Below are 16,536 nucleotides of genomic sequence, written 5' to 3'. Positions count from 1 at the left end.
TTTCACATTATAGGAGTGTCTCGGCGGTCGGAAGCAAGTGGGCATTGGGTTCATCATCATGAACCACTTGGTATCAACCTCGCTACAACTATTCTGTCCAAGGCCAACATGGAAAAAAGTTTGCCAAAGAACACATGCTCTCCCGCCTCCGTGATATCATAAAAAGCACACACCCAAAACTCTTCTTCTTCATCGAAAATACTCCCCGGACGCGAGATCGTCCTTCTTAGTAGACGTAGAAGTTGGTCGCGCTGGGGTCGGCCTCCCTCTTCTTGCGGTTGGTGCGCATCAGGGCAAACCTCATGAACCAGGCGCAGACGATGACGCCGAGGGAGAAGCCGATGCTCGCCAGCATGGCCTTCAGGTAGCGGGGCTGGTCGGCGTCGGGCCACAGGTAGGGGGTGTAGATGCTGGCGGCGTTTCCGAGCGTGTTGGCCATGGCGATGGCGACGGCCTTCTTCTCGTCGGTCTGGCCGAGGACGGAGGAGGTCCAGCCGAGGATGAGGTTGTTGACGCCGTAGGTTGCGCCGACAAAGATCATGATGCCTGTGTTTAGTGAGTGTGGTTAGCGGAGAACCTCTTTTTACTTTTGAGTGAGAGATATTGGGAGCATGGCGGTTCGTCTTACCAGTGTAGCGGACGCCCATGTTGAGCGACGAGACGGCCATGACGAAGCCGAGGCAGACGACGAGCTTGCTGATGGTGATGTGCCAGGTGCGCTCGTTGAAGCGGCCGGACGACCAGGGCACGAGCACGCTGAAGAAGGCGGAGAAGACGTAGGGCGGGCAGGTCAGGACGAGGGTGATGGTGGTGTTGTAGTTGAGCGTCTCGACGACGGAGGGCAAGAAGTTCTTGAAGCCGTTGGCCGACAGGTGGAGGTTGTCCATGAGACAGAAGACCCAGGTGCGCCAGTCGCAGGCGGCCTCGCCGAGGCCCTTCCAGACGCTGGTGCCCTCGCGGCGGTCGGTGGTGTCGTTGTAGATGCGCGTGTGGGCGAGCTGGCGCTCCTCCTCGGTCAGCCAGCGCGTCTTGAGCGGGCTGTCGGGCAGGAGGAAGAAGGCGACGAAGGCGACGAGGATGGAGACGGCGCCCTGGATGATGAAGAGCCTGGGGAGAAAGTGAACTGGTTAGCGGATGTTGTTTCTTCTCCTTTTGTCTGGCGAGAGAACTTTCAGAAGCTCATTCGGCTTCTTGTGGCAAACTTGTCCCGAGTTGGGCCAAGTTTCCACAGAGGTGGTAAAAACTTACCATTGCCATCCGGAGAGACCCCTGAGACCGCCCATGCCGGCGAAGATGGGGGCCGCGATGAGACCGGAGAAGGCGCTGGCGGCCATGTTTCCGGTGTAGAAGATGGCCATACGGACCGAGATCTCCTTGCGCGTGTAGAACATGCTGAGCATGTAGAGAGCGCCGGGGTAGAACTGGTGTTGTCTCGTTAGATAACCGGCACCACGGCCGTGTTTTTCATTGCAATGTTGGTTGGTCACTCACGGGAGCCTCAGTGATGCCGAGGAGGAAGCGGCACGCAAGCATGGTACCGTAGTCGTGGCACTTGTACGTCAGGAGACTAACGATGGACCAGGCCAGCATGAAACCTTTTGGGAAAACGTTAGTTCATCGCGTCTCCGGGGTTCCCTTGCGGGGATAGGGGAGGGGGAACCATCTTACCGGCCATGTACCAGGAAGGGCGGACTCTGTTCAGGATCATGTTGGAGGGCACCTGGCCGCAAAGATATCCGACGAAGAGGATGGAGACGCAGGTGTTGTACTGGGTGCCCTTCAGGTTGAGGTCTTTGGCGAGGCCGTCGAGCTTTCCGTTAATCATGGCGTTGCGGTCGAGGAAGTTGAGGAAGTACATGGACCAGAGCATGGGCTGTTCGTTGTTGAAGTTCGTAAGCAACAGGGTTCTTTGTGAAAGTGCCATCACGCGGGGTGTATTGCAAGTTTGTGTCAACACTCACCAGAATGTACCAGTCAATCTTCTTCACCAGCGCAATCTCCTTGGGGTCCGTCTTGGTGTGGGCTCCGAACTCGTCCACCTTCTCGATGACGGGCTGCTTCATGAGGGCAGGGTCGTCGGTGGTGAAGACGTGCTCCATCTGGTTGACGGCGACCTTGTCCTGGGACGAAGGCCGGTCGTTGGGGGAGGCTTGTGTCGCCGCCATCTTTGTTGTCGTGAGAGACGAGACGAGAACTGAAAAAAAGAGTCCGTTTACGACAAGAGCGATTGCGAAAATCTGGGAAAGGTTTCTTTTCCTGTTTCTTCTGCTCGAGGCGCAGTAGAGCTGACGGTTGACGGTTGACGGTTGACGGTTGACGGTTGACTCGTTCGTCCCTGAGTTCGCAGGTTGAAGGAGATGAGATAGTTCGAGATGTCGTTCGAGGAACCTCTGATATATATCCCAGAAATCCCAATCCCAGTCCGTGTCCTCGCTCTCCTCCCCCGCGTCTCCTCCACCAGCCGGCGCCCGCCCGACCGGCCGTTCGCAGCCATCTCGCCGGGTCAAGCCAGAAGCGGAGTTTGATGAGCATAATTGGTGGAGAAGCGTCAAGTTCCCCCATGGGGAAGATGGGGTACGGACGGCTTTTCCGCCCAAGTGCGGAGTGCGGGGAAGTTGAGGGGACTGACTGACTGACTGACAATCCCTGTGACAGACAAGAGAAGAGAGCCAAGACTGTTAAAGGTCGACCATTTCCACCCATCCCAAGAGCTGAGCTTGCACATATCTAGTCTAGATGAGGCGTCTTTCCTTGCGCTGGGCGGTCGGGTATCAAGGTTGCCCAGTCCCGCGCCCTGGTGCCAGATAACTCTTGTGTGAGTGTCTCCGTGATGCCAAGCTGCAAAGCCGAGATTGACTAACTGACTGACTGATGGAAGCCGTATGTAGCAAGTTTTTTTTTCTTTTTCTTTCTATCTCTTGCTTCTAGCACCATGATTCTTTCAGGCTCAGGTTCTCGGGCTGACAAGAAACCACCTTGACTCGGTTCTTCTCACCTTGCTCACATTCCTCCAGTATCCTTTCATCTCACCAAGATACAGGATACTGACAAGCTCTCTCTCCCCCCCGGCCCATTCTCACGACAAGGATAAACGCCCTCCTCCTCCACAACATAACCTCGACACACCCTTTGCGATACGGGCTCGACAAGGCGTAGCTCCGTTGTGGCCCCCCCCTGTCGGTACCTGCCATCCGCCAACCCCTTTCAACGCTTGGCGTTGATGGCGTTTAAGACACATGTTTGTTTTCTTTCCCGTCCCCCCATGTTCGTCGTGTCTTGTGCCGGCTGCGCCAAGAACATCACGGAAAAGGAGCAAAAACGGAAAACTTCCTCGCGGAAATGTTCATCGTTGCTCAATCATCCATCAGTCCCCCTCTGACTGAATCACTCTCGAGTTCTTGGCATACACACACACACACACACACACACACACACACCATTCGCAATTAGACATGCAGGAGGAGCTTATTCGAGCGAGGTCTTGGGATGCGATGTGAGCAGCATTGCCGGTTCGGAAAACCCCACGTCACGCTTGTCCACGAGGTTGAGATGACAGACGACGAATGGGATGACTTCCATCCCAACTTTCGGACGGGCTATTCGTAGACGGGGAGGAGTATTGGTCACCTGCCCCGTGTTCCTCAACAGCGCGTCTGGGTTGACTTGATATTTTGAGTATATGCATGCAGGAGGCTGACCCACGGGTGAGCATCATCAACCCCTCAAAAATGCATGCATGCAGTGGCACTCTCTATCATGGTATCTCCTCCTCCGCGGTGGAGTGCCGCCCACCCACATTGATCCAATGCTGCCTCCTCTCGCCAGTCAATCCCAAATTCCCCATTTCCTGAAGATTCACTTTGAGCTAGACCCCGGATTCCGTACGAGGCGCGCCAGTGACCAGGCCCTGCTTCAACGTCGCTTTGGCCACTCTTGCCAGGATCTCGTCCCTGGGAGCATGGGGGGGGGGGGGGGGGGATCCAACCCCCTTTCACCGACCTCTTTTGCAAACAAGGTTATAATGCGGAGTGACATGGACAGGCCAACAAAAACCCCAGATATGTTTTCATAGGCCGACAGCTACTGTCGGTCCTTGCCTGCCGAGAGTGGTGCTTTCTTCCCCCGAGATGCCACCATCATGCGGTGCTACCAGCTGAGCAGCATTTCTACATATACACGCGGGGGCCCGAGGAAATGCTGTACAAATCTTTCTTGCGTCCGAACCAAGAACCTGGAGAAGGACCGGGCATTTCTTGCAAAAAAACAAACATCCCCCAAGGATCGGCACTCCCCTCTGCGGTGGCCAAGAGAGGGGAAACACCTCTCCCACGACGGCATCATGCCATGGTGGTGCAGGTTTGCCGGGGGGGTTGTTCGAGCTCGCGGCGTGTGTGGTTGGTCGTTTTTTCCTTCTCGCAGCGCTCTTGGGGGGAGGATTCCCCGCCAAGAGACGCATCTGTTGCCCGCCCATCTCTTGTGACCGCTTGGCTGGCCATGCCCAGACCAGAGCCATGTCCGCGACGCCGTGAGCTTGACTGGCGCCCGGCTTGCCTTGTCTCGCCGCCACCAGCAGACCATTCATGGCATTCCTCAGTTACACCTACTTCCTACTCACCTATCCGTCGACTGCCAAGTCCAGGGCGGCCCAGCGATCCCAAGGAGATGGTTCCCGCACACCACCAACCACCTACTCCTCGAGTCCTCGTCTTCATCATATCCATCGCCGCCGCCGCCGCCGCCGCCGCCGCCACACTACTGACCGGCTCTGTGACACGGCTATGTGCGAGCCCTCAGCCGATGTGGCTTCGGAAAAGGGGTCTCTCCCAACACATCGTACGGCGCCATATCTTGGCGCTCGACGGATGCCTCAATGCGTTTTTTCTAATCGCCGCTGCCGGTCGTCGGAGTTATTCACATATCGCCGGTCAAGGGAGGTTCCCTTTCTTTTTTTTCTTTTTTTCAGGACAACGACGTCTTGTCAGGCGTCGAAAAATGAAGTTTCGGAAAATGAACAGTCTCATTTGTGGAAGTAATCAGTCGCCGGGGAGGAGAGGATGGATCCCTCTTTGCCCCTCCCCCCTTGAATCAATGCCATTCTACTGGTAGCGACGTAGCAGCGGCTCACGAGCCATGCGAGGCTCCTTTCGAGCGTCAAGCGCGATAACCAATCGGTTAATAGGCAATTTGTGTTGTGTTCTATATGGCCATAGACAGTCACGCCTCATCATGATCTTTGGCCCTCGGAACAAGTATCGTCAACTCAGAGGCGGATGGGGGCCAAAGGAGGCCTAGGCACACAGGGACGTCCGTCTACTACAAGTCTTGGAATCGATGATCATTCCGGTGAGCAATTGGAACATGGCTCTCTGCTTCGAGTCTGTCCGATAGTATTCAGTACTACACACCCTGCACCATGTACGTCTTGGAAAGAGTCTTCTACTGCTTCATATGCTCGAACAACAGGGCGTTGGCCTTTGGGCGTGGGTTTTTGGGCGTACATTGCGGTTGCGTTGGCCGTTGGTCCCCTTTTCCGTCTGGGCTTCTTCTGTCTGGTTTCCATTCGCACTAAGCGATCCAGTTCCCTGTCGGTGGAGTTAATGAAGTTGTTTAATCTGTCCGGAGTATGGATTTGTCATCTGCATCACTCTCCCCACTGCGTGCCCGACTACAAAGACCATCCATCTCTCTTCTCATTTGAGCTGGCAATACAACTCGGCAGCTGTAGAACGGCACGTCCTACACGTGTACTACCCATCTGTGTTGTCACGTTTTGGGGTTACATGGCATGGGAGCGTCAAGAGCCTCATCACCAGACTCATGGCCGCCCATTACCCTTTTCTGTGGTTCACTAATCGAGATGCTACCAGGAGTGTAACTCGGTTTGCCACAATCGACTCTTGATCATCGAGCAGCACCCAGCTTACAAAAAAAGAGGCCGTATCCAGTTTCACACATCAGATGGGGAGTCGAACCTTTCCCGATGAGTAATCACAATCGTGGCTGAAGCGTCCCTCCGCCCGCTAGCCGGTGTCATAGCAAAGCAATGTTGAATGAATAGTAATCAAAGTTCCTTTCAGCAGTCCCTCGGCCCTCATCTCAATAAACTTCAGGACGGAGACGTTATGTAACACTTCCGCAGGGGGAGGGACTGAGTAAGCAGGTCAACAAAGACCATATCTTTTCCTCTAGTCCCTCTCGTCTCCGCATCATGGTGAGCGAGCATCCACGACAAGTATCGCACGCTACTCCGTACCATCCATCAGTCACCCATCTTGAAAATTGCCCCCCTTTGCAAGACGACACGACCCTCGCTTGAGTGATAACTATTACACGGCGATAAGATACAGGATATCGTAGAGTGGCAAAGAAGTGTTCTGTCAATCGAGAAACTTGAAAAGAGCCATGGACAACCTGAGCCCTCGGCCCGCGCCGAGATCGCGCAGAAGAAAGACAACCAGCCCCGGCAGTGGGAGTAGTGAAGACGTACTGAAGGTATCCTACAGAATCCTTTCGCTGGTCTAAGCCCGACATCATCCCACCGCTAGCATCTCCTCCGGGCCACGCACGCATCGTAGTGGTGGGTACTGACACGATGTTCAGGACCGCCGGGAACGAAACCGTACGTCGCAGCAGGAGTTTCGGAAACGCCGGCAGGCGGCGGAGGCGAGCCGGCGGCAACGGGTCCAGCGGCTCGAGAACGTCGTCGAGGACATGAGCGTCCTCTTCATCGACCTGTTCGACCAGATCCTCCGCGACGAACAAGTCGTCAAGCACTGCCCGCAGCTCCTCGGCGTGTTCCAGAGCTCGGCGCGCCGCCTGAAGACGTTGGTGGAGCCCGTGACCGACGCCGAAGACGGAGACGCGGGCTCGACCGGCGAGCCTTTGGGGTTCAACATCTTGGAGGCGGCGGCGGGATACCGGCACGCGGAGGAGCGCGCCAAGGGCGGGCATGCGATGCCTCCCGACCCGCGCAGCACCCTGGATAAGGATGACCAAGACAAGCCCTCGAACCCAGCAACGGCTTCAAGAAGGCCGCTGAGCCGTGAAAGAGCCATTGCCCTGTCTCCAATAATGACGGGCCTCGACCAGTCAGTGTTCCCGGGCGTCACACCTCCGCCGGCGAACACGATCATAGATACCTTTTCCCTTCAACTGCTGGAGACGACGCTGTCCCAGGCCTGTCTCGTGCTGGACGGCTATCTGCCGGTACCGCCCGAAGAGGTCCAACGCATCTTCGGCACCGCGCTTCAGTTTCAGACGCAAGAGCAAGTGCTGTACCACTTGCGCTGGTTGCTGGCGTCAGATCTCGGCCAGAAGCAGGCCGCGGCAAAGATGCCCTGGGGCGCCATGTTCGAAGACCATCTTGATACCCCTCAACATGCGATGCAGAGCCTGGGGCCAGGACTGAGTGCCTCCCCGGGTTCGGCTTCAGACCAGGCGAACGCCGCTTACTCCCCGCCGGGCTTCCTGACGGCCGTGGACATCCAAGAGCGACTCCGGGGGCTGGGGGCGAGACAATCGGGGCCGGACACCCTGGAACTTCGCATCAGCGGCGAGACGGGCCATGGGACTAGTCCCGGCGATTCAGGTCCCGAACTCGAGCGCTCCAGTCCGTCATCCGCCGCTGGACGTGGGGGATCGTTCAATAACCTCACCCTCCACGTCAATGTCTCTCTTCTCCTCGTCAACCTCGTACAGTCGGCTACGTGCTTCATTGCGGGGCCCGCCTACACTCAAATCGGCTTCTCCAAGGCCGTGGAAAGGTCTGTGGTATTACTCGATGATAGTGATTTTTCTGCATTGTCAAGCAACCCATGACCCCATCAGCATGTACCAGGTTGAGATACTTGCAAAGGAAGGATTCTTCAAGAGTTGTTTTTCACCAAGGATGCTTCAGTGGTGTTTGAAGGCTGACTAGGTCGCTGTGTTGGGCCATCCAAGTATGTATTCTTCGTGATCGCCCGCTATGAAAAGCAAATGCAACTAGTCCTGATTTTTCATTTCCCCCTTTTGGATTTCCCTCTATAATACCACGGCCGTTTCTGTGCCTCTGAGGATGATGTCTCGGGCCAGAGTTACTTGCATAGTTCACTCCGTGTCCCTCCATCTCTAACACAGAGGACGAGCCGAGGGGACCTCCATCGCTGGGAGCATGCCGAGCTTCTCCATCTCCTGGTACATCTCAAAGATGCTCTCCGTGGTGTCGACGAACCCAGTCCACCCGAACCTTCTGGCCTTGTTCAGGCACAGGCTGCCAAACCTCGTGTACGCAAAATTGCTCGTGAGAAAGAACTCCGGGTCCTTGAAGGGGTCCTCCGTGATCTTGCCGCCCGACTCCTCCATGACCTCCCGCCAGACGGCGGCGTTCTTGTCGTCCTTGGCCCAGTCGAACAGGGAGAAGCTCTGCTTGGCCGACAGGGGCGGTCCGTAGCCGAGGGGCGTGTCCTTGCCGCGCTTCCCCTCGATCGTCTTGAGGTTCGACTCGTCATCCGGGGGCGGGACGACGCCCTCGGCGCCGAACCAGCGGGCCAGCTCGCTGAAGTAGCGCTCCCAGCTGAGGGGCCCGCCGTCCTGGGCGTTGAAGGCCTCGTTGGCGCAGTCCTCCTGCAGGACCGCCCACTCGGTCAGGTAGCCCGTCATGGTGGCGGAGCAGTGGTAGAACTCGAACTGCCACTGCTCCCAGTCGCCGCCGAAGGCGATGGGCTCGCCCTTGCGCGCCTGCACGATGGCGTACACGGCGAAGGGGTAGAAGGTGTTCATGCCGGCGTGCATCGAGGTGCCGATGACGGCGGCGGGGCGGATGACGTTCCACGAAACGCCGTTCCTCTCGCAGAAGGCCCTGAGCAGGTCCTCCTGCGGGTAGTAGAAGTTGGGCTGGAGGTGGCGCGGCTGGGGGTCCGACTCGACGACCGGCGTGCGCACGCGGCCGATGTGCATGCCGTAGTTCTTGCCGCCGGTCTGGAGGACGAAGCGGGCGGGCCTGACGCCGGCGATCTCGAGGGCGCCGAGGAAGTTCTCGAGAAGGGCGGCGTTGCTCTCGACGAGAGCTTCGGCCTCGGACCAGTCCTTGTGGATGTAGGAGTAGAAGAAGACGTGGTCGGCGTGGCGGACGCCGGCGCGCTTGAAGGTTTCGCCGAGGGTCTCGGCGTCCTTGAGGAAGTCGCAGGTGACGACCTCGACGCGGGAGCGGGCCTCGGGCGAGAGCAGGGCCATCATGGGCTCCGGGGGCGGGCTGCGCGAGAGGGCGTAGATCTTGGTCCAGCGCTCGGGGCTGCTGAGCAGAGCTCGCATGGTGTTGAAGCCCGAGATGCCGTTGGCGCCGGTGATGATGGCCGTGAGCCCGGTGACGGAGTCGTCAAAGGTCGGCAGGTTTCTGTAGATGCCGTCACGGCGAAGGGAGGCGGCGGTGCTCATGATTGGGCCGTGGTGTTTTGTTGTTTTGAGGTCTTTAGGAGGAGGGCGTCGTTCGTCTCTCTCTCGAGGATGTTGTTGGAAGTAATGTCTGATGAAGAAGACCAAGATGAAGAAGAAAGCGAGTCTGTAAGGTTGATTTGTCCCAGACTCGAAAAGGAAGAGCCTGTTCTCTCTCTTTTATCTCCTGTTCCGTCTCCATCGGTGTCATGCTTTGGTCAAGATACAAGACGTCATGACTGTCTCACTCTGCCGTCTACCTTGCAGTCCTTTGCCCGTCTGCCTCCATCTCTGTTGACACGGACTTTGTATTTTTGAACGGTCTCACAGTGCCGATACCCTCCGCATCGGACCCGGCCGCCCATGATCGGGCAGCGCGCTCGGGCTTAGCGGGGCGGAACCCCTGTGGCACCGGCAGAAAAGCTCCACCCGAGCCGGATTCGGGCCAGTGGCAGCCCGGCCAAGTTGCAGATTCGACTCCGGCGCCTATGCTCGATGCCGTTCACGCTCCTCACAGTGTTGTTGGACCATTTTGTGGGGCGGCCCTTATTCCGTCCAGTCTGGTTCTCTGGTTGATCCTGTTCGTTTGAGATTTCTAGTCCCTTTTCAGTCTCGGGCGCTTCGCTCACCACTCTCGGGCACTTCATACGCCCCGAGCGCCGACACTTTTTTAAGGATGACATCTGTTTCACCAAGGGGGAGAGTTTTTTTTATTTTGAGAGGGATCTGCGGGCATTGGATCCAGAGTGCAGCAGGCTTCAGGCACCATGTGGTTGAGCGAGTAGTGCGTGGTTTCTCGGTTCAGGAGATAATGACACGATGACCATCGCCTTGCTGTCTTGGCAACTTGTCGAGGGGGGACGTAGATTAACTGGATTATTTTGGACGTGCCGTTGTGTGAAAATTCTTTTTCCATAGGGGGGGGGTCATGTCAAGCATGGATCTCATTGTCCATGTGTGAGTCTGGCTACTCAAGCTTGCCTTCTCTGCAGAGACTTTTTTACGGATTGTCCTGTGCTTTTTGTGTCTAGCTACCACTCAAAGCTCCTCTTTCTTGGGGGAATATCCCTTCGACTTCTTCTCGACCTCCTTGAGCGCCACCTTGTACTCACACCTCGCCTTGCTGTCCCCGTTGCCGCGGCAGGCCGGACACTGTCGGCCATGCACGATGAACTGGTAATGCAGCGCATACTTGATCTCGTTGGGGATGCGGGCGTCGAGGTGGGCCTGCGCCAGCTCCTTGGACGCGTCCTTGGGCCGCCAGCCCCAGAGCCCGGTGATGCGGTAGATGTGCGTGTCCACCGCGAACGCGTCCCTCTTGAGGCAGATGCTCAGCAGGCAGAACGCGCACTTGGGCCCGAGGCCCCAGTAGCTCACGACCTCCTTCACGGCCTCCTCGTCGCTCGCGTTGAAGAGGTGCTGCAGGTCCCACTTCCCGTGGCGCTCCTTGACGTCGTGCAGCAGCCGCATCAGGATCTTGGCCTTGCGGTTCTGCATGCCGCCGGGCCGCAGCGCGTCCACCAGCTTGTCCATGCCGCCCTCGACGATGGCCTCGTAGTTGAAGGTCGAGCCGTAGACGGCCTTCATGTTCTTCATCGCCCGCTTGGCGTTGGCCCAGCTCGTCGCCTGGCTGAGGGCCGCCACGACGAGCGCGTCCATGACGTACGGGTACTCCAGGGACGGCGCGTCCGGGTCGGCGAAGTTCTCGCGCACCACGTCGCCGTGGAGCCTCTCGAGGATGTCGTGCGCCGTCCGGCACTCCTCCGGCGTCGGGCGCGGGAAGTCGGGGTACGGCGACGACGTGGCGTGCTTCGACCACGCCGCATATTTCTTTTCGGAGAGCGTCTTGGCGGCGGACGGTGAGCCTTCAGTCTGGCGTTGTTGGGACGCGGCCTCGACCTTGACTTGCGGCACAGGCGATGATGACTTCTTGAGTTGCATTTCACTGGTGGGGGTTGGGGAGGTTTCTTCCTCGGCTTCGGATGGGGGGCTGCGCGGCGTCTTGCGAGGACGACCACGGCCTCTCGTTGCTTTCTTCACATCGGAGTCCTCGACGTCCTCTCGTTTTCTCTTGGGTTGCTTCATGATGCTGGCCGTGGCCGTGGAGGCAGATCTTGTTCGCATTGTTGCTGCGATGCCGAGTGGTTTGACGACGTATGACGCTCCAACAGTCCACTTTCTGGAGATGAGTTGATGGGCAAACGATCGAGCAGAGGGAAGCCCGACATGCATGTGGCAGGTTTGTGGTTGACAAGGTTGTTGGTGCTGAATCGATTCACACGAGTTCACCTCCGATGCGTGGCATAATGTGCACTTGTACACGGACGATGTTTTTCCCCAAACAAGTCCCACTAATCTGATTAGGCAAACAGGTTGTCTCTAATTTCGGCGCAACATCCGTACAAGACGGACAATTTGACAAGCCAAGTTGTCCGAGGTGAGAATAGGCTTGACGGAATGACGGCATCGATCTCGGTTGCCCCGCGATCTGGACCGCGCCCCGCTAGTGTTCTGATCGCGCGCTCATGCGCCAGGTCTAATGCCCGTTGTCCAGCCATAACATAGATTCTTGTCTAACAGGCGGGAAGATCCGCATTGCATTGAGCCTTTAACGATTACTGATAGAACTCATGTAACCATGTCCTAGGTTTCACGCCAACTCACTGACAGAGAATGGTTTCGTTGCCATGTGCCAGACACGCCAGTACAGCAACATCTAGGGATTCAGCAAAAATGCCATACGTTCAAGGCCTGTGTTGTCAAGTGTCCAGTGTTGCTTCTACCTTTTCCGGAATCACGATACGGAGTAGAACTCATGGTGCTAACCAAGCCTTGTTGTGACTCTCTGAGCCATAGGTAAACACACTTGCATCAGGGTCCCAAGTCTGTTATTCTTGGCTGCTATGCTCAAACGTCGGCATACGAGATATCCCCCCCCCCCCATGTATCGGAATATGTCACGTAAAACCCCCTCAAACTCTGTTGAATTCACATCTTTGCGCGCTAGATGACCCCAATCCTCACGAAGCTCTGTTATCAACCCGATCGTAGTTAAATTAATTTCTCATCTTCTCGGCGGCTTCTCCCAGTAGAAAGTTTGATCACGGCTGACGTAGTTACCACGCCGAGGCATCACCAGAGATGTTCATGCTCAACGCACTGTTGGCCAAGATGTTCCATCAACCATCTCTCTATTCACTTTTAAGAAGCAGAGCACCAAACATTGGCTCAAGCCTAAGCATTCTCATTCATCATGACACATGCATGCTGTTTAATGGTACATAGCCCCCATCCAGCCTTTCACGCGCCTACGTTGTTCCCGTTCCTCCACACAACCATTATTCGGTGTCGTCAATATTCTTAAGGTCGTATCATCATCATGCACAGTGTGCCCTAGTTGTGCTGGACATCGGCGGCATGCTCCTTGCGTGCCACGTACTCCATCCCTTGCGGCTTTCCGGTGTTTGCGCCGCTCTTGGAGTGCTCGGTTCTCTCCTGTTTCGCCTGCTCGGCCATTTGTTGCTTGGCCTCACTCTTGCTCGAGGGGTCCTCTGGTCACGGTCAATATGTCTCCGCAGATTGCAAGTGGTCTCAGGCGTACATACTGAAAGTGTCGGTTTGAGGCTGGTACTGAGGCATTTTGACGGGTTCGAGTAATTCCAGGTGGATTTGGTTGATGTTTTGCGATTGCGAGTTGCTGTATCGTAACGGCTTTGTTGTTGTCGAGTTTCAGATAGCCAGATCGGGGATTGGGGTTCTTTATGTATTCATTCGTTCGGTATACTCTAAGCGATCGTGATCGATCAATTTTATGACGTACAGTTGCGTATTCCAGGCGTCATATCGCGATGGACGTCAATGGTTCCCACTTGACGTCGATGGATGGGTCGAAATGTGGACAATGCGCAGCCATCTGGGGCAGCATTTAGTTGAGCCCAAAAACACATGGTTTACTCTTGTCTCTATAGATCCCCTTATTCTTAGAATTTTGGGTTAGATCATTTACGTGAAGCGGCTCTAAACCTCAAGGCCTGTCATTGATTTCCCAGCCTCTCCGCAAGTGCCTTGTCGGGGCACAGTGGGCTTTTAGAGAATGGGCTAGATAAAAGTGTTGTACCGCGCGTTTGTGCTTGGCTCCCTGGAGGAATATAAAGAGTCGTTCGAAGCTGTGTTCAAGCGGTAAGGTCCATGAGGTCGTCAGATAGACTTTGTTGTCGCATGGTCAAGAATTCTCAGGAGCACGGTGCCAGTGGGCTCATTATGAGAAATGGATACAAGGCGATCATTTTTCTACTTCCAAAATTTATCGCCCACGAATCAGAGCTTATAAACGTTGTCGAAGGGTGTATCTTGTGCAACTTACCACGGCCAGCCACGGGCCGAGGGGGCGAGCGGCACCGGGCCGGCCGCACTACTCCGGCCGGAGCTAGCCCCAAAGTGCGATTCGGAGGTAGTCTGAAGTGCGATCCGGGGTGCGGTGAATGTGCGGCGGTCTCCCCCCATTTGCTGACATGCCTCGATGTGCTCCATTCATGCATGCATGGTGCTGTCCGGATTTCCAGTGACATGGCCAACCGATACCCGCACCGGTTTTACCCAGCCAGTCCGTCGCATGGGATATATTCTTCCAGATCCCATCCTTCCGTCTTGGTCAAGTCAGTGCCTCCTCTGCGTTCACAACCTGGGTTTTAACACGACCGACTGACCTAAGAGAACTGATCCAATTCTCAAGATGAAACCCATATCATCCAACGAGAAAGAGACGCAGTCTACGCAATTGCCCATCCTCCGTCCCTCTCCGCAGCATCTTGGACGACCCTCGAATACTGCGCGAATCGACCCGATAACGTCGTTTGCCCATTTGAGCGACGCCGAAGGACAAGACTCGCTATCTGCAAAAAGAAAGAACATGCCTCGAAAGCTTGACAGCGAGAAGTGCCAGCTTTGTAGACAACACAAGTTGAAGGTAACCCCCCTTTCCACCTTCTTCTGAGCTTGGTATGCCTTTGCCACAAGATGAGCCTTCATTTCTGACAAGATCTTTTCATGAAATGCCTAGTGCACACCGCAGCCCCGACTGTGGCCGCAAAAGTGTGATCGGTGTTTGTCAAAGGGCCTGGAGTGCTCGCCTGGGGAGATCAAGCGGCGTGTCAGACGACCGGTCCTGGAGGAGGAGGAGGATGAGGAGGAGCAAAACGATGTTGCCTTCGATATCTCAAGCGCACCGGCGATGCCGCGAAATAAACACAAACCCCCTCGCGAGACTTGGGGCACTGAGGATGTGTAAGTCGGGAACTAGAGTCCCATACTTAACGTTGACTGATGGAAGGCAGCATGAACATCCTCACCGTCGTCCAGCTCCTGAACGGCGAGTATGAGATACACCACAGTCAGAGAACACTACTAGCTCACATTTTCTATCCTCAAGCATCGTTTGAGGGTAGTCTCCTTGGGGACAACCCTGCATCCGGCGGGCAGCGGCCGGTCCCCTACGTCTCAAGCTTGCATCAGAGCCTGCCCCTGCTCAAAGACAAGCTGTCCCTTGCCTTCAAAGCTGGCCTCGGGCAAGAGGGTCTTTCTCCGGTTGACAGAACAGTTCTCGAAACTGCTCTAGTGGATCTGCACACCGATCTGCCGCGACTTCCGACGATGGCCGGCCAAGATAGCGTGAGATCGCCTAGTCGGGCGCATCTCTGTGACCTGCTCCTCGAGGTGAGATCCCGAGGCTCGGAGCGGATTCCGCTGAATCTACTCGTTGTTCTGGCCAGCGATATGTATTCAGAGAACCTAGTGAGAAAGTTCGGTCTGTACCACTGGTCCCTCGTCGAGCAGGGATTCGGTCTCGAATGGGCGAAGTTGCTCGGCTACTCCGTCCTCGCGTCGTTGCTCTTCGAAAGCGGCGAGCACTACCGCGAGGCAAGGTCCTATGTCAAGATCTGGATCCACGACGTCGTCGCGAGAGACGGCATGGGAATTGGCCTCACAGCAAATGACCTTGCTTCTTTCCCGTCGCAGTCATGGTCCCTCGATAGCGTGGCCTTCCTGACTGACGAGGTCGGACTAAACGAGAAGGATAACCAAGGGCTCTCGCTAATCCACGCCGCGATCCTGGACCGAAGGCCGGACATTGTCCGTGAACTAGTTTTACGGGGCGCAAGGGTATCTCATCGGATCCGAGGGAAACGGTTCTCTCTCTTCCACTTCGCAGCAGCGGTCGGGTGCCAAGATTGTTACCTCGAGCTGCGCGGTCACCCGGACCTCGCGCCGGCGGAGGAGACCCGGGACCGGGACGGCATGTTGCCGCTGCACGTCGCTGCGCTGCGCGGCCATACTCGCGTCGTGGAAGCTATCTTGTCGGCCAACTGTCACGACGCAGAGTATGTCAACCGCGAGACGTCGCAGTCGGGACAGACTGCGTTGTCTCTGGCCATCGACTATCCAGAAACAATCGACACGGCCGAGTTTCTCGCGGGTTATGCCGGTGTCGACTTTGTGGTTGATCGAGGCATGAACCAGACGGCACTGCACGTGGCGGCGTCCCGCATGAAGTCCTCCCTTTCTCGCACCCTCCTCTCCATTGTGCCTGGGAGGCTGATCAACGCGAGAAACGAGAGCGGGGAGACGCCGCTGCACATGCTTGCTCGTTACGGCGACCAGGAGACATTGGAGGCGGCCCTGGATGTTCCGGGGGTCGAGCCGGACCTCGAGGCGGGAGATGGTTATACGCCCCTCGTCAATGCCGTAATGGAGGCGAGGGCCGATGCGGTGAAAATGTTGGCGGTTCGTGGGGATGTCAATGTCGCAGCGTTACGGCGACCACTAGAGCCGCTTGGAGTATCTGCTCTCGATTATGCGAAGCAAATTGTAGAGAGAGATGGCATTCACGTGGAGCATGCAAAGGTGCTGAGATTCTTGCGGGAGAACTTCGCAGAGCTTGCGGATAACCTCAGCGGTTGCTCGGCGTCAGAAGGACTGGGGGGTGGGACATGAAGGCTACACACGGACGGACGGTCGAGGTTTAAGTACGGGCGAAGCGTGTGGTCGAATGGAGCTATGTGTGTCAGACAGCGATCGCCGTGAAGTTCATTTCGTCTATTTTCTTCCACTATAATTTGTACATGATAT

The 16,536-nt window shown here is 56.3% G+C and overlaps 6 protein-coding genes across 6 annotated transcripts; 2 read left to right on the top strand and 4 right to left on the bottom strand.

Annotated features, from left to right (window-relative positions):
* Nucleotides 1-226: 226 nt before the first annotated feature.
* CH63R_01478 (MFS transporter) lies at nucleotides 227-2,165 on the bottom strand (the record flags this gene model as incomplete). Its single annotated transcript, XM_018296453.1, has 6 exons — nucleotides 227-546; nucleotides 629-1,107; nucleotides 1,249-1,421; nucleotides 1,492-1,595; nucleotides 1,669-1,873; nucleotides 1,962-2,165. The coding sequence occupies 6 exons, from the start codon at nucleotides 2,163-2,165 to the stop codon at nucleotides 227-229; spliced, it is 1,485 nt and encodes a 494-aa protein (XP_018164815.1).
* Nucleotides 2,166-6,402: 4,237 nt separating this feature from the next.
* Nucleotides 6,403-7,818, top strand: CH63R_01477 (uncharacterized protein; the record flags this gene model as incomplete). The annotated part of the gene is made up of 2 exons (XM_018296452.1): nucleotides 6,403-6,492; nucleotides 6,601-7,818. The coding sequence occupies 2 exons, from the start codon at nucleotides 6,403-6,405 to the stop codon at nucleotides 7,816-7,818; spliced, it is 1,308 nt and encodes a 435-aa protein (XP_018164814.1).
* Nucleotides 7,819-8,109: 291 nt separating this feature from the next.
* Nucleotides 8,110-9,414, bottom strand: CH63R_01476 (NAD dependent epimerase/dehydratase; the record flags this gene model as incomplete). Its single annotated transcript, XM_018296451.1, has 1 exon — nucleotides 8,110-9,414. The coding sequence occupies one exon, from the start codon at nucleotides 9,412-9,414 to the stop codon at nucleotides 8,110-8,112; it is 1,305 nt and encodes a 434-aa protein (XP_018164813.1).
* A 1,035-nt stretch (nucleotides 9,415-10,449) lies between these two features.
* CH63R_01475 (Base excision DNA repair protein) lies at nucleotides 10,450-11,535 on the bottom strand (the record flags this gene model as incomplete). The annotated part of the gene is made up of 1 exon (XM_018296450.1): nucleotides 10,450-11,535. The coding sequence occupies one exon, from the start codon at nucleotides 11,533-11,535 to the stop codon at nucleotides 10,450-10,452; it is 1,086 nt and encodes a 361-aa protein (XP_018164812.1).
* A 1,269-nt stretch (nucleotides 11,536-12,804) lies between these two features.
* On the bottom strand, nucleotides 12,805-13,050 carry CH63R_01474 (uncharacterized protein; the record flags this gene model as incomplete). The annotated part of the gene is made up of 2 exons (XM_018296449.1): nucleotides 12,805-12,962; nucleotides 13,017-13,050. 2 exons carry the CDS (start codon nucleotides 13,048-13,050, stop codon nucleotides 12,805-12,807), a joined length of 192 nt encoding a protein of 63 aa, XP_018164811.1.
* A 1,270-nt stretch (nucleotides 13,051-14,320) lies between these two features.
* Nucleotides 14,321-16,401, top strand: CH63R_01473 (Ankyrin-2 ankyrin; the record flags this gene model as incomplete). The annotated part of the gene is made up of 3 exons (XM_018296448.1): nucleotides 14,321-14,377; nucleotides 14,483-14,694; nucleotides 14,745-16,401. The coding sequence occupies 3 exons, from the start codon at nucleotides 14,321-14,323 to the stop codon at nucleotides 16,399-16,401; spliced, it is 1,926 nt and encodes a 641-aa protein (XP_018164810.1).
* Between the last annotated feature and the right edge of the window lie 135 nt (nucleotides 16,402-16,536).

Source organism: Colletotrichum higginsianum, chromosome 1 (genome assembly GCF_001672515.1).
Source record: "Colletotrichum higginsianum IMI 349063 chromosome 1, whole genome shotgun sequence".
Lineage (NCBI taxonomy): Eukaryota > Fungi > Ascomycota > Sordariomycetes > Glomerellales > Glomerellaceae > Colletotrichum > Colletotrichum higginsianum.
The sequence above is the reverse complement of the archived record's forward strand: the minus strand, read 5'-3'. Positions and strand labels throughout refer to the sequence as shown.